This window comes from Pieris napi, chromosome 15, assembly GCF_905475465.1.
Source record: "Pieris napi chromosome 15, ilPieNapi1.2, whole genome shotgun sequence".
Taxonomy (NCBI): Eukaryota; Metazoa; Arthropoda; class Insecta; order Lepidoptera; family Pieridae; genus Pieris; species Pieris napi.
Genome location: NC_062248.1, coordinates 11742035 through 11759549, shown reverse-complemented (window position 1 = coordinate 11759549; position 17515 = coordinate 11742035). Strand labels below are relative to the sequence as shown.

Sequence of the window (17515 nt, the reverse complement as noted above, 5' to 3'; positions counted from 1 at the left end):
TATGACAGCCAAGAGACACTTCTTTATTTCTAAAAAGACATAGGAACACACAATACGAACAGATTTTATTGGTAAATTTAATTGTCATTTTTAGTGTTTCTTTGCTTATTATTTATGTATCCCACTGTTTCAACCTTTTCTGGACTTACACAAATAATTCAAGACCAAAATTTGCCAAATCGGTCCAGCCGTTTTCGAGTTTTAGCGAGACTAACGAACAGCTATTCATTGTTATATATATAGAAGATAGAAGATAGATAGATAGGTTGGATCCCAATCTGCCTAACTTAACATGTTTAGTATGTTCAGGTAGTTATTTGTATAGGTTTAGTAATTTAATCAGCGGTTGTTATGTATGTATTAACTAAATACATATTTTCTTTTCATTAAATTGTTATCTTTTTGCTGTGTCTTGTCGACAGAAATACATTTACTAATATATGTATCCGTTTTTTTATTATTTATATTTTAGATAAGAGTCTATATGTTTATCTGTTTTAATAAAGTGATTTACGATTTACAAAATACGCTCTTTTCATCTGAACACATTGTTTTACTTGACGGCCTCGCTTAAAATACTTTCAAGACTATCATTCTTAAACATAAAAGTAATTTTCCTTATCCCAAATAAAAGGTTAGTTTGTTATTTTCGTGCAGGTACTCGTAATATAAAGGGCTTGTATGCACAATACGGGGTAAAATAAGCTAAGAAATTGCGCATAATATTAAAGGAAGAGTATAACATTTAGGTTGAAGTATTTCAAGATTTTAAGGTATTTCTTAAATCATGGCTAGAGTTTATACATGCTTATATTGGAGTCTAAGTTTGGTTCCGTAAAAGATATATAGATATCGATCCGAGATATCATATTAGTATTATATACTTAACTGTTATTTGTGTTATACCGCACATAATTGTAAATTAATATTAAGTGAATCAAATTTAAGTAAATGACGTGTGTTTGTGTTGTAAATAGTGGAGCATGGACCAACATCGCCATAGTCGTAGAATAGTGACGGATCTGACAAATAGTAAACTTTACAGGGCATTTCAAAATAATATAATCATGTTAGTTTTTGTCATAACTATTTTAAGTCATATTCATATTGCTTGTATGCCATAGAAAATTGGCATACAAGCAAGCAAAAGGGTTTGTTTTGAAACAAAATAAAAATAATAACATTAAATTACACAGTTGTCTAGAAAAATCACATGTTTCTATCAAATCCGTCACTTTACCTACTGATTTATTTGAAATTTAAAACACATGGAATTTTTTTAATGTAGCCGTATTATTTAGTCAATATAGTATCCAATTATGATAAAAAGTGGATTTTGAATTTTTTTTAAATCCGACATTGTTCTACGATCATGACGCTATATTTAGATAGATAACCAGTACCTTACTTACCACTTACCACCAGTAAGTTTTTAACCAAATCAGGCTTTACACATAAAGCAATATTTATATTGTAATGATTACTTTTCCGAGAGCCAACAGCTCGAGATCGAAAGAAAACAATAATGTTTTTATTTTACAAAGTTCAACCATCGAAAACTTTGACCCCAAAGTGCTTATTGCCCACTCACAATCACGCGAACAAAGTGCTCCATTCATCATCCCCACACATCTCGAATAAACTTAACATAATAGATATTTCCACAAACTTCGCTCACTCACTCTTACCTACATTAGTAAAAGCATCTATGAGAATAATGGAATGTTCTTTAATAATAATAATAATAATAATAATAATAATTTATTTTTTGCAAGAATATGGTACAAAATGTTAAGGTGATACAATCATAAATCGTTCGCATATTCTGCCACACACGATGGCGCGCAAATTTGTCTTAAAGTATTTCACATTATTATTCAATGTCAATTATTCTTATACTATCTAGTCTATTATATTATATACATTATATCATTAGCTTTATATCAATTACGGTGTTTCATGCAAATAATCATTTATTGAATAGTACATTTTTTCTAAAAGTAATTCACTAAGTCGCTTTTTAAAGAATCTAGACGGAAGATCTTTTAATTCTTTTGGTAATTTATTGTAGACTTTAATTGCCATACAAAAGCTGTTTTTCCGAAACAGTTCCAGATTGATTTTTGGCACAGCCAATTTCATCCCATGTCTACTTCTTACTTCAACTTCTACATTCGACTTAAAAATATGTATGTTTCTGTGCACGAATAAGGATATCTCTAAAATATAAATACACGGAAGAGATAAAATTTTGAGCTTCTTAAATAAAGGTACGCAACTATCAAGACAGTTTGCTCCACAAATTGCTCTAATACATTTCTTTTGAGCCTTAAATACCCTATTTACTTCGACTGAATTTCCCCAAATTATAATTCCATATCTAAGTATAGATGAAACATATGCATGATAAGCAGCTAATACCGTAGCATGGTTAACAGTTTCCCTTAGTCGTTTTAACACAAAAACAAAACTGTCTATTTTGTTCTGTAATTTTTCAATATGTGCCTTCCAACTACAAAATTTATCTATCGTTATACCTAAAAATACACACTCGTTCATTATGTCTAGTTTATTGCTTTTATATTGTAAGTCTAATTGTGTTTTAGAGTTATATGTCTGAAAATGGATTATGTTAGTTTTGGTCATGTTTATTTGTAGATTATTGGAATTCATCCAGTTAATGGCGTCGTCTAGAGATTTAATTAAGTTGTTTTTTAAGTCTTGTTCGTTTTTACTTTTTATTATAAGTGTAGTGTCATCAGCAAATAGTATACAGTTCTGGTGTATAGCATCTGGAAGGTCATTTATGTATGTTAGAAAAAGTAGCGGGGCCAAAATACTGCCTTGAGGTGTTCCGTACTCATTTTTCTTAAAATTGGATCTATAGGTTTTTTGCTCTAATTTACAAATCTTTGTTATCTCCACATATTGCATTCTATTTTCAAGGTAACTTTTCACCCAGTTATAAGCATTACCTCTTATTCCGTAGCAATCTAATTTTTTTAAAAGTCTTTCATGACATACAAAGTCAAAAGCCTTTGTCATATCTAGAAAGATACAACCTATAAGCATTTTATCATTTAAGCATTCAGTAATTTGTTTGACTAGGGAAAAGCACGCAAGGGTGGTAGAACAATTTTTTCTGAAACCAAATTGTTCTTTTTTTAAAATATCGTATGATAAAAGGAAATTCTCTATTTTATTATACATTACTTTTTCGAAAATTTTAGATAATATGGGAATTAAAGTTATTGGTCTATAATTAGTCATTTGTGTTTTTGCTCCTTTTTTATGTAATGGTTTGATAATTGATATTTTTAGTTTTTCAGGAAAGATTCCTTCTACCATCGATAGATTAATTATGTATGTCAGTGGATCAAGTAGGTATAAAGCGCATGATTTAATTGTTTTGGTATCTAAATTATCGTATCCTGTAGATTTTGTATTTTTTAGCGATGTAATAATTTTTAATATATCCGTGTTATTTATGGGGGAAAGAAAAATACTTTTATGATTTAGAGGGATTTTGGCTTCTGGCAAATTGTTTGTTTTATTTTTTGTAGGCAGTGAGGTAAAATAGTCATTAAATAAGTTGCATATTTCATGTGGTGATTCATATGTTTTGCTATCAATATCAATTGCTTCTATTCCTGAATAAAATCTCATGTCTCGTGTATTTGTTTTAATTACATTCCAGGCTGCTTTAGTTTTGTTTTTTGCGCAATTTATGTATTCTGCATTAGTAAGCTGATGGGACTTATGTATACATTTTTTTAAAATAGATGAGTATTTATTATATGCAGATTTATTTTGTTTTTTATTGTGCTTATTTAAATGATATTTTAGGTATAACGTTCTTTTTTTTATACAACATTTTTTTAGGGCTTTAGTAAAGAATCTATTTTTGATAGGTTTGAATGTACTTTTAATTTTTAGGATCGGAAAACATAAATTGTAAAACAAAGTTATAGTGTCATGGAAATTGTCGAATGCTTCATTTGTTGTGGTGGAGCTGTATACGTCCGAGAAGGTGAGGCTTGATAGACACCTAATAAATGTATTAGTGTTTTCCCTATTGAGTTCTCGTCTGTATATAAACCAGTATTTTGGAATATCTTTAAAATTTTCGTTTTCTTCGAGTGTAAAAGTCAGTGATTGTGCGGTCTCATGGTCTGAAAGTGCCAAGTAGTGGAGGTCCGAGTGTGTGTCATTTATGTTACTTGCTATTAAGTCTAAGCAGGAGTTTTTCCGTGTTGGGTGTTTTACATGATTTTGTAAATTATTATTTAGAAGAATAGAGATAAGTTCGTTGGAACTTTTATTATTTTTTAAAATGTCTATGTTCCAGTCTCCACATAATATTAGTTTTTTGTTGCGTTTCCTGCATAGGTTACTTAAAAGTTGTTCTAAATTATATAAAAAAGTTGTTACATCTAAAGTAGGAGTCCGGTAAATACATATTATTATTAAGTTGTATTTACTTATTTCAACGCCACAATATTCGAATTGGAGAGGAATTGGGGGTCTAGGGTAACAAATTTCCTTGTATTTCAAATTGTTTTTTATTAAGATGCACGAACCTCCTCGGCGTTGATTAGGCCGAGAATATGAAGAGACTAATCTATAATTATTTATTTTAACGTTGGATTCACTTCCTTGTTTAATAAAAGTTTCTGTGAAACATATGATGTCCACACTTCCCAAACTTCCTTGCAGGTCCGTGATGGCTACACTAACTAAATCCTGTTTGCTAAGCAACCCTGCTATATTTTGATGGACTAGTCTTAATTTATTTTGCTTATTAGTTGTTACGAAAAAAATTACAACTGGAAGGCTGGTTTTTATTTGTAATATTGGTACCCGACATTTTAAGAAAATTTGTTATTTTTAATTGTACAGTGTGAGTCGACTTGTTTGTGTGACTAGGTTGCACGCTGGATTTATAGTTAAGATTTGTCTTATGCTGTGTATAATATCGAATGTACTCAATTTCCGTGTTTATTTTATCACATAAGTTGAAGAGGTGTTTTGTATGAGAATAGGGTGTGTTTTTATCGTACTGCGAGTGGCGTATTTTTAAGTAGTGGCAATATTTATAATTAGATAGTATAGATTCTAGATGAAAGTTAATTAATTTTACATTTAAGTGAGCATTATATTGTACATTGGTTATAAACACCTTTTGCTGTCGCAATTGGTGTAACACATTACACAATTGTGAGATGAAGGTATAAGGGCGTTTATCGTTTGCACCTATTATTAATACTATAATGTCTTTAGGTTTAATGATGGACTTATTGATTTCACTGATACAACTACTTAAAATCTGTGCACTCGTAGCATGGGGCTTTATAAACGAAGTAACTTTGTAATTGTCCTTTTGTATATTTAATCTTGATTTTATTAATTTATGTGTTAAGCCACAAGCTTGCTGATCTCCAAATATTATTATTTTGGGTCGATTTTCTATTACTTGACCATTTAAAGTCATGACATTATCGTTTTGAATAACTGGTTTTGTTGTTCTTATAGTGACATCTATTGGCAGCTCCTTACTATTCTGCTTGTGGTTTTCAATATTTGGTGGAAATTCTTGTACAATGCGCTTATTCTGTTCCTTATATTTGGAAGGGCAGGAACTACAGGCGAGTTCCGCATTTTCTTGGTTTTGCTTTTGTAGTAAGGTGTTGGTAGTAATATTAATAGAAGGTGAAGAATAATTTTGTTTTAGATTATTTATAGTTTCCTTTTGTTTTATAATTTCAAGATTTTTCGTGGAATTTTCAATTAATAGGGTTTCAATTGTTTGATGTGCTGAATCCAATTCTAATTTTAATTGTTTTATTTGCTCCAATAATTCGGAATGTTCATATAAACTTCTTGTAGAAATGTCTGGTAAACTTGTTGAGTCATAACAGTCACAGTTCGATTGACCAGAACTAGATGAAAGGTTAAGGGAATCAATAAATCTTCTTTGCTTTCTTCTCATTGTAACATTGTCGTTTTCCATTATAAAAAAATAAAAAAATATAAATACAATGATAACAATTGCTAACAGATGTATGGCTTGAACCGATGTGATTCGAACCGGGACATGTAATAGTTATGTGAGAATCCGAGGAAGAGAGATAATACCACTAGCCAACAGGCCTATTACATGTGTCTCAAAATTAAGCAATCTATTTCTATTTGTGTAAGTTGCTTTGAAAATACGTTAAAATTCAACTGATGTGAGTCACATCGGAGAACAAAGGATTCACTTAATTTATATGTTTCTTCACTATTATCGTAGTTCACTAGTTTATAGCACTTTACCGGTAAGTTTGTCACTTTATTAGTTTGTAGATTGATTGGAAATTGTATTTTTAAGCAAAAATATGGTTTTATGTAAAATGTTAGGGGTCAAATGGGTCAAATGTTTTATTGCTATTATTGTCACTTTTCCATAAAAAAATACTTATTTAACATTACTACCACAAAGATAACTTTTACAAACTTCACTGATTTACTTTTTAATTGAAATAATGCACCGAAACTATTTATAAACAATAAAATACACGGAGCTATTGTTTACAGGCCAGCGCCATCTACTACTACAAATTTATGTTCAAATGCCAAGCTGTACTTATTAGAATAAGTAATAATGGTTTTTTTTTAATATTCTAATATGATTATTTGCGTGAAGTGAAACAATATAATTAATATTAATTAGATGATGTAGTGATAAAATAATAAAAGAATTGACTATAATAATATGACTCATAATGTAATGTAATACTAATTTGTAACTTCTATGTAAAATTCTATATTTTAAGACTTTTTTTACAATATTTCGAAAAAAAATTCTACAATATTTTTGCAAATAAATTATTATTATTATAAACTAGTTATTGCTTAGGATGTTTTAGGTTGCGGTTCCAGGACTATTCTTGCTTGTATATTTCAAAATACAGAGAGACATTTAAAATGTGTAGATTACTCTGCTTCCACTTTAAGCTCGTTAAAGATAATTTCTAAAAGAAGAATTATTGCTTAAATATTTCATTTCAAATAAGTTATCGTTTGTTTCCACTCGATCAGTAATAAAACCCGAAAGTACCTAATGGATTTAAATCCGTGACAGGAAGGGCCTTCCTGTACTTAAGCCTATTTGTTTGAAGATACCGTTATTCAATTTCATTATCATAGAAAAGGCATTCCCTGAGTTGTACAAATTTCTTCTCCATTATACTCTGCAACATTTGACAAATCTATAATATTATAATTATACATTTTATTTATTCTAACTGATATACAATTGAAATATAATTATAAAACTAGATCAAGAAAACAAAAATTGTATTTGTCTAATAAGGATATTTATTACATACTTTTATTGTATAAGCATTTTAGTTTCAAATTATGGGAATGGTTAGTATATTTATTTTCTATACTTTAAAAAATTTCATCCAGTAAGAAAAAAGCAAAGGAATTTTTATGTTATTATCGAACCATTTTCTAAACAGCCTGAAAGGCTCAAATGGCCCTTATAAGTGAATAAGTGCTTGTATCTCATTCCTAAATGTTCGTGTATGGTCTCCGTGGTGAGCCTATCCTAGTGTCGTATCGTCATGTCGTCCAGCATCAATAGAGAACAGACATAGTGACTGGTAAAGTGTATTCATTTTGAATATGTATAATGCAATTTAAATATATAAGGAACTGATCTCGTACATAGAAAGACTGCAATATAGTAACAAAAACTTAACTAAGTTAATCTGTTTAACCTGTCCATCGCTGTATTTTTACTTAAGTTAATAGTGTTGGCCTAGTGGCTTCAGCGTGCTACTATCATTCTGAAGTCGTATGCTCCATTCCTGGTTGTACACCAATGGACTTTCTTTCTATGTGTGCATTTAACATTCGCTCCAACGGTTAATGAAAACATCGTGAGGAAACCGGCTTGCCTGGGACCCAAAAAGTCGACGGCTTGTGTCAGGCACAGGAGGCATATCACCTACTCAAATTGACATGATCATGAAACACATTCAGAAATCTGAGGCCCACACCTAAAAAGGTTGTAGCCCCACTGATTTATTATTTATTTTAATAGTATGAAGTATTAGGGAAATAGAACAAAAACGAAATAATGATGCATCTAAGATTTTCATACTTTAATGTACATTTATAATCAAAACAGCTTAGTCTCACAATACTTAGTTTTGATGAATCCACGAATTTTTATGATAATTAACTAGATTAGACGCTACAATACTGTTTCGAAATTTATGCGTATAAGATATCAGTAATAAAACAGTTAATTTACTGTTTTAAAAGTCATTTAGAAAATAATTTTGGCACAACGAGCTAATTTCGTGGTAATTAATTTTGTTAAACGAAATTTCTTTAAATTGGATATCTTAAAATTCGTAGACACATAGTAAATTACAAGCATATCGATTAACATTATTTTACAGAATCTATCACTACAACAACATATATTACAAAAATTAAAGTTTATTATTAATAAGTCAACTAGGAAATTGAAGATGTCAAACACGTGGTTAATGAAGGAATTCAATTACGAAAATAGGCTGGGGTTTTCGCAACTGAATTCAATTAACACAAACAACATATTAAAGTCAGTAACAAATGTACATATAGCGTTATTAATTCATATGTTTATGATTCAATCTTGACTGTGAAGGATGCTTCTTTTGTCGAAAGAAAATGAACAATGGCACCGCCAGTAATAAACATTTAAACGTCAAAGTATTCGCTGTCCTCAGAGTTCTCTGATCGCTTGCCGAGTCCAAATCCAAATCTGTGCATGTCCCTCTGACGTTTGCCAAGCCCAAAGTTAAATTTGCTGCTCAAACGCTTACCAAGGCCGAAGTTGTAGCTCCTAGCCCGTTTGCCGAGGCCAAAGCTGTATAAATGCGGCCGCTTGCCTAGACCGAAGTCGTACATTCTGGCTCTCTTTTCCTCTTCTTCATCTTCTACGAAACGTTTGCCGAGACCGAAACTGTAGGGCCGAGCTCTTTTTACTTCATACTCTGAAAATATATAGAAATAATAGATATCATAATGTTGCCTAGAAGTAAAGAATGCTTTTTGGCGCATTTTGTTATAATTTAAACACCTAAAATAAGGTTTGAAATCATTAAATACATGTTTCTCACGTGATGTATTGTTTCATTGCTAAATTGATCTGCCCTTACAATAATTAGAAACAATCATTTTGTCAGATATCGAACCTAGGACCAGTGTATACAAAAATACTTATAACTTACAACAACAATTTTGCCTATTATCTACGAAAAAGTTATTAAAGAAGTTACAACAAAGTATTCTTTACCTGGTGCTTCATCATATTCAAAGACTTCTGGTTGTGTTGCCTGGTCAATATCGTTAGTGAAATCCTCATCAGTGTCTTCGTCTACGGATCTCTTTCCAAGTCCGAAGGAGTATGGTCGCGACCTAAGACAAAAAAATCTAAAATGATACGAACCAAGAAATACCTAAAATAATAATTAAGGGGATTTTCTAATAAAGAGTGCGAGTAGCATTCACAAATGAATATCAGATCTTTCATTAAAACGCGAATTAATTTGAGAGGAAGAGGGAGAGAGATTAAGATAATTATTACTCTTTTCTTAAATCAGCTTCGCAGCAGCTTTTCTAGCTTTTATTTAGCTCATTTAGAACTTCCACAGATTGTTTATTACTGGTAGGACGTATTATGATTTAATAAAACTTTGGGTATATTTTTCAGTTTTAATATAATAGTTTAGTTTCATTTTCTTTACAAGTACTATAAGCGTACGGTGTCGATCTGACCACCGCCGCTATTCTTGAAATGAAACTCAGAGTGGAGTTATGAATGTTATGTTTATTGGCCGAACGTTGGAGATGGTGATACAATTATATTACAGCGAAGCAAGCTTATAACTAACGTCCGTCCGGCACGGCTGCTTAAATCTATCTGGTCGTTATACAAATAATAGCCTTAAACTAAACCTAAAAGTACCACGCTGGTCAAAGGGACCGACCGGCCTTTCCGCTACCTGCGTCCCGCCGACCGTTTCCTAGAAGAACATCTGGCTGGCAGCTTCGTTCGTCGGCTTTCTTAACTGTATTGTTCGTTGTCCGTAACAGTCTCCCCTCAGCGAAACCTTCCTATGACGTGAAGCTTTCCGTAGGTAGGACAACGAAAATTCATCTGCTAATGCTTGCGCCGTCTTTGACGTTCTTTTGGTAACGTGCTTCAACGCAACTATCTCAATATTATGTACATCTCTAGTACTTAGGCACGTAAAAATCGCGCCCCATGGCTTTTCATTACGGCCTCCTTTTCTAAGCGTATGACACCCATCTAAAAGAATGTGACTCCTTGTCACCTCTGTTATCGATATTCTTAATCGCACACGTACACGCAGTAACCGATTGCTTACGCTTAATCGGCCACTATGATCTTTAAGCTTGCGTAAAAATAGTTGTACGTAAGCTGTGGCTCTAGTCAGCCGTTCATACTGCGAGAATCTCTCTATATCTGGTAAATCGTTTCTGTTGGCTCTCCTTTCGATGACAGTCAAAGTCAGCACTTGTGACTCACAGCTTTCTTTTGGCCATGTTTCTTCAGGCCCGTAAAGGAACGCTAGGCCCACAAACCACCGGTCATTGTTGGTTTTATGCTCCAACGTTATTCTTGTAGCATCATCCGCATGCATCTTGTAGCAACATTTTCCTTGGTTGAAACCCAACGCCATTGACTAGCATCCGTCGTTTCAGTGATTTCAGTCAATCTATGTGCTACAAAAGGTGGGTGCCTTGCTTTATCATTTCTGATCCACTGTAATACCGTCGTTGAATCCGTCCATAGCACGATCTTGTTTGGTTCAATTCTGTGACCTTCTCTAATGGCCACAGCTAATCTCGCTCCGATAAGGGCTGCCTGTAGCTCTAGCCGCGGTATACTCTGTGACTTAATAGGTGCCACCCGTGCTTTTGCTGTGATGAGACTGACGTCATTTACATCGGTTTTAATTTGCCAATATGCCACGCTCGCATGTGCTTGTTCAGATGCGTCACAGAACACATGCAATTGTATCTCTCCTCCCCTCGTGTAAATATGCCATCTAGGTACCACTGAAGACAGTGTTTGTACATTTTCTAACTGAGACATTGACTTTTTAAACTCATTCGACTGATCCATTTTCCGTTCAATGCTTTTAAGCCGATTAAATGCCATATTATAGCTTTCTGGGAATTTCGTGTTATCAGTCTTCCACGGCAACCCCAGGTAGTAACGCTTTTCCCGTTTCTCTATTGTTGTATTCAACAATTGAACTGCACGTGCGTCGGCACTTGTTAACCTTTTTTTATTATTTATACCCAAGACATCTATTACAAAACTTTGTTTTAATATCGCCTCTAGACGCTCATCTATTGTTTCATTGTAAACGTCGATTTCTGCCGCCTTTTTTATGCAGTGCAAAACACGTTCGTTGTCTTCCATTAAACTTCGTATAGGTGCTGTACCATGTAAAATCCAGCCTAATCGGGTTAAAGATGCAGTCGGTTCATTTTTCTTCCCACTGTATACTTTTCTGGAAACGATGAGATGCAAATTGTCTGCTCCAATTAACAATTGTGGTTTAGCTTCGCCAATCATTTGTTGGAGTGGTAACTTAACCAAATGTTTGTAGCGCAAATCATCCGCGCTAATTCTTTGGCTACCAATATCGAAATCACGCATTGTTCGCGCTTTCAAAGTGTAATTAGCCCCTCCGTCGTAGCGACTGACGTAAATTTTGACGTGTTGGCTCTCAAAATCTTTCGTTTGAGAACTAACTCCTTGAATTTTCAGCGCCTTCTTTGACCCGCTCACACCTAATTCGAGGGCTAATTTTTCCTCGATGATTGTAATAGTCGACCCTTCGTCTAATAGGGCATGAGTTTTTACAACCTTTCCAAGTAAGGCGGCTTGACATTCATCCTTTGCCGACAGAGAGATCGACATAACAAGTTCAGCCTCTGAGTTGGATGTTGATGGTTTTACGAACAATGGTTGTTGTTGTGGCTTGTGTACTACCCAATGCAACAACTTATGGTGCGCTTTTTCACACCCATCAATACCACATCGCTTTATTTCTTCCAGCGCTTTATCAATTATAATCTGCGGTTGCCCATAGCACTGATCTAGTGCGTTGATAATAAGCTCGGGATCGCAAGCTGTACTCAATAATACGGCGACTGTTTCTTTAGCGGCTCCCGTTAGACATGTGCGTAATCTTGCCATGTTTTCCGCTTTAGAGTATTTGTAGAGCTTCGTGGAGTCTTCATAAGCAACTTTAAAGTAAAGCCAGTCGCAGACATTTCCGTAAAACTGCGGCAGATCTTGAGCATGTCGTACAGGGGGTCTGTTTGTAGATATTTTTTCAAAGGCTCCGATGAGCCGTTCCATCCCTTCGTCTTGGGATCGCGTTCTCGGCACGGAGGCCTCTTCTATAGGTGATATGGGCCGTTCTATTTCCCAAGACACATTCTGTATGCATGGCTTCACGCGTTCTGCGAGCACTGTGTCTTCTTCCCTATCACCCTGAGATAGATTATTCTCGCCGCTATGCTTTCTTAGCCGTTTATCTACCATAACAGTGGAATTGCTCCTGATCCGCTGTTCTGGCAAGCATTTGACGATACTCTTTTCACCGTCTGCTCTGGCTAAGTCAACGGCGATTCGCTTCTTTAACAATTTCATTTCAAGCTCCATCTCTTGTTCCATTTCCTGCTTCTTTAATTCGAACTTTTTTCTTAAATGTTCTTTTTCTAATGCGACCAAGCGTTTTTGGACTTCGTATTCAGCTTGCCTTACACGGGATGCTTTCGACCTCATTGTATTTCTAGAGGTCTGTGATGCTGAACCCACAGGTAACAACTTTGAATCAACGGCTTCGTTCCTCCGTATTGATTCAACTGACTCCCTGTCGTGTGTAATATCGGCTAGTCTTCGTTGTAGTACTTTCGATGGTGATTCTAACGGCATGTATTCTGTCCGTACATCTTCATCGATTTCTTCTGCCCTCTTAGCTTGGCCTCTTGTGTTCATTTTGAAGTCGATTGTATTCTTCGCTTCGATGAACTGGTGGATAATGCTTTCCTTCAGTGACCCACAGCAGCAATACGTCGATGCGGCGAGTCACTTTGTACAGGCGATGAAGTCAACCCTCTGCACGTACTCCTGGGATCGCAGGTAGTACTACCGATGAAAATCTTCCTGGGATCGCAGGTAAAATCTTCCTTCTTCTCGGCGTCAATGCGTAGAGTAATATTCTTCTGGTTATCCGGCTTCTCGAAGGACCAAACTATAAGCGTACGGTGTCGATCTGACCACCGCCGCTATTCTTGAAATGAAACTCAGAGTGGAGTTATGAATGTTATGTTTATTGGCCGAACGTTGGAGATGGTGATACAATTATATTACAGCGAAGCAAGCTTATAACTAACGTCCGTCCGGCACGGCTGCTTAAATCTATCTGGTCGTTATACAAATAATAGCCTTAAACTAAACCTAAAAGTACCACGCTGGTCAAAGGGACCGACCGGCCTTTCCGCTACCTGCGTCCCGCCGACCGTTTCCTAGAAGAACATCTGGCTGGCAGCTTCGTTCGTCGGCTTTCTTAACTGTATTGTTCGTTGTCCGTAACAAGTACATATATGTAATTCATGTATTTTTGCACTTTTTGCCTACCTTATGTAATTTAATACTTTTTTTTTTTCTTTTCTCACAGTGATTGCCTGGAAGAGAACGCTCGAAAGCGATAAGGCCGCCAGTTGCCTTTCCTTTACTTGTAATTTTGTTAAATTTTTATATCATAAAGCAACAAAGTGTAAATAAATAAATATAATAATGTCAGGTCATCAATTTGAGTTGAGTATGCGTAACCTTTTAACCTATATAGTAAGTTTAAATTAATAAGTAACCCGTATCCTCCAGGAACTCGGTTTCTTCATGCCAAGAAGATATAAGCGATAAGGGTGAGTCTTTGTTTTGTTAACAAAAACGTTGCGGGTACTAAACTATGTCTCCTATAGTCAACATTACTTAGAGTGACTTTATATATCCTACGCAAACTAGTGTAATTAATTATACCACATTAATATATAGTTTAATTTTATGTTCGACACTAACGTATTGCAGTATCTAAGGATAGTGTTTTTGATGAATAAATAATCACTTAAATCGTTATGTGATCGGGCTCCTAACTCCAAATATAACTCGCATCCATTCTAAAGAAATATGTTTAGTTACGTCTGGTGACGTCAGTCTTAAAAGTACACTTAGGACATATAGCTTTCTGACGGAAAGTAATTCAAATATATAGTTATACCGGGAAGCAGTGGCGTAACTATACCATCTGGGGCCCGTGACAAATTCTTTTGATGGCGTCATATCAGTAAAAATATCTATACTTCGAGATTTTCATCATACTCAATTACACGTTGTATATATCCCACTAATGGCCATAGGCCTCCTCTCTTAGGCGAGAGGGAATGGTCAGCCCTGCGATTCTGTAACTCACTTCACGAACTCACACAGCGGTTTTCGCATCGGCAGTCTCTCTCAAATCAGTCGTGAAGCAGTCATTTTATGATTTGGCATTCTGAAAAGGTGGGAGCTTGTACTTTATTGTTTATCAGACTGATTTGAGAGCGACCGCCGATGCGAAAACCGCTGTGTGAGTTCGTGAAGTGAGTTACAGAATCACAGGGCTGTAGTCCCCACGCTAGCCCAATGCGTATTGGAGACTTCATATTCATCCATAGAACATAACATCTCTTGGATTGGGGTCTGTGGCATTTTGCCACCTCTACGCTACTGCCAGGAAGGTAAATTCTTATAATATTGATTACAAAATTTACCTTTTGCCCAAGCCAAAGTTGTACACAGGTAGCCTTTTATATTCCGACACATAACTGTACGCCCGTTTGCCCAATCCAAAGTCATAGTGAGGCGATCTCTTCTCCAATTGGGCAACATGGCCTTCCTCATGTGCGTCGTGCTCATGGTTCTGGTCGTTTTCATTCTGGACGCGCTCAGGCGAGCATGTCACCGCACCGATCACGAGGATGAGGATAAGGGATGAGTACAGCATTCTGAAAATATATTTTTTATTTTAAATTTATATGACTTATGATATGACCCTCATAACCTATAATAATAACTACTACTAATAATAACGACTAGCTAATCATGGATATTTAAGCTAACGCAATAAATAAACTTTAGAAACGCTTGACCAAGTCAACCATGGAGGCAATCTCCAAAAAAATAAAAATTACAAACTCAATTAAATTCAATAATTGGCTCGACACGGCATTAAGTTGCTGTCCAGCAACACTGAACAAAACGAAATGTTAACTATTAAAATTTAATTATTCAAACACATCAATTTAAATTATTTTAGTGTTAGAATGTTATAATAAGATTTTTTAACTAAAACTTTGTTTCACGTATAAGACAAAAACAGTAGAAAGTTTAAAGAAAATGACAAGTTATATAAAATTCTCGTGTCACAATGTTCGTTCCCATACTCCTCCGAAACGGCTCGACCGATTCCTATGAATTTTCTTATGCATATTCAGTAAGTCTGAGAATTGGCTACTATATATCTTTCAAACCCCTAAGTGATAAGGGGTGTCTACCCTAAAATTATTATTTTTTTGTTTTTATTTTTTTATGATACATCATACAAAAATTCATATAACCCTTAATTTTCACCCCTCTACGACAAACCCCTTTATTGTATTATTGATAGTTATTTTTATTGAACTAGAAAAATGTTTCCTAGAAATAATATACATGGCAAAATAAACGTTTATACAGCTAGTATCTCTATGTATTTTCAAGGACAATGCCTAGAAAACAAAGTTTCTGTTGTGCTTTCGGATAAGCTGTAATTGACTTCGTTACCTACATTTAATTAGGGTTTATTTTATTTGATTGAGACGTGATCTCTTATTGCGGCCGTCTTGTACTAAGTTCTATTAACTTTAGTAGTTTACCGTCGTGGGCTTAATGATGATCGCAGAGCTTTTTGATATAAAATTTCTATAAATAATCATTTGGCTCTACTAAAATATTTATTAATTTAGAAAAAAATTCAATCAAACTAAAGATGCAAGTGATTAGTCTTTTGTCTTTCTTTCTGTTTTTTCTTCTTAAATCGCGCCCTTAATATATTTATTTTAGACTATGCAAATGTAGATTTATTAATTTAGAATCAAATTTATAATTGCCAGCGTCACTTAAGCTTACCGACCGTTCAAAGTCCTATTTTCAAGTCTGATAGAGATATTGTAATCTGTCTGAAGTAAAGCCGCTACATATACACATATAGCTCAATGTTTTAAATAATGCGTTAAGCTTAAACTCTAAATAAAATTCTAGGAAATCAAATGTTTTGATGTCCAAGTCAAAATCATTTATTAATGTAGGTGACCCAATGTACACTTATGAACGTCAATAAAGAAATACATACTAAATGCTAAATCCTTCTTATTTAACATTTACTGCCAGTTCTCATATATATTAAATCAAGGGCGTAGAACTGACGAGAATAAACGCTGGCAATAAACTCTCCGCCACTCTTTTTAATCGCCATGTTCTTGCAATGTTTGTAAGGAGCTGCAACCATTCCACCATGTTCCATCCATGATGCACTTTATATTGTATTTGAACAAAAACAAAAAATAATTGAAAGCCCTCGTTAAACGAAAATTAATCAATAAAGCTTTTTATAAATTTATCGAATACTTAAATTATCCTAATCCTCAAAACTTAGCGATTAAAAAGAGTGGCGGAAAGTTTCTTGACATTATTCTTGCTCGCTCTACGCCCTTGACTTGCGAACTGGTAGTAAATGAAATTTACAATTAATTTAAGTTCTTTTTTGACGTTCATAAGTGTACTTGTTTACCTATATGAATAAAGTTATATTGAGTTTAGTGTAAAACTAATTGTATATTCTAATAAGTTGGGTATTATTATACTAACATTTGTGGGACCATTGTAACGGCATGAATTAGCTGTCTGGGTCTGATACGTCGTCAATTTTCGAATCTAAGGTACGGTTCCCTTCACTATATTGAACAAGTGTTATTTGCGGTCATAGAAACGAAAATTTATTTGTGAACAGTCAATATTTACCGCCTGAATTATAAGCTGAGTATTCTTAGACTAGACTACCATTGATCGAGCTCAAATAAATATACAGATTTTTTACAATATATATTTTATGTGAGTTATTAACTCAGTGTCAATTGTGTGATAAGTTAATGTAAATTAACGCCAGGGGGCGTAATAAGCCCCTTACGTTATATAATAATAATGACAAACTCAGCGTGAAAACAAGGGTTATGAAAATGATATCATTATAATGTTAGATTATATTAGGATCGTACGAGGTTCATTATCTTGTTTGCCATACGTGAATATTAAATGACTATTAAACGATAATTCAAGGGTTCAATTAAA

General features: G+C 34.2%; 1 protein-coding gene across 2 annotated transcripts in view; it reads right to left on the bottom strand.

Annotated features, from left to right (window-relative positions):
• Window positions 1–8129: 8129 nt before the first annotated feature.
• The window catches only part of LOC125056768 (allatostatin-A), a 50597-nt gene continuing 41211 nt past the window's right edge, over window positions 8130–17515 (bottom strand). For both annotated transcript variants that reach the window (XM_047660051.1, XM_047660052.1), the window contains exons 2-4: window positions 14902–15135; window positions 9338–9459; window positions 8130–9035 (exon numbers count right to left, since the gene is read on the bottom strand). In XM_047660051.1, the coding sequence (XP_047516007.1) occupies window positions 8740–9035; window positions 9338–9459; window positions 14902–15134 (651 nt within the window). In that variant the 5' untranslated portion in view covers window position 15135 and the 3' untranslated portion in view covers window positions 8130–8739. The remainder of the gene's footprint in view (window positions 9036–9337; window positions 9460–14901; window positions 15136–17515) is intronic.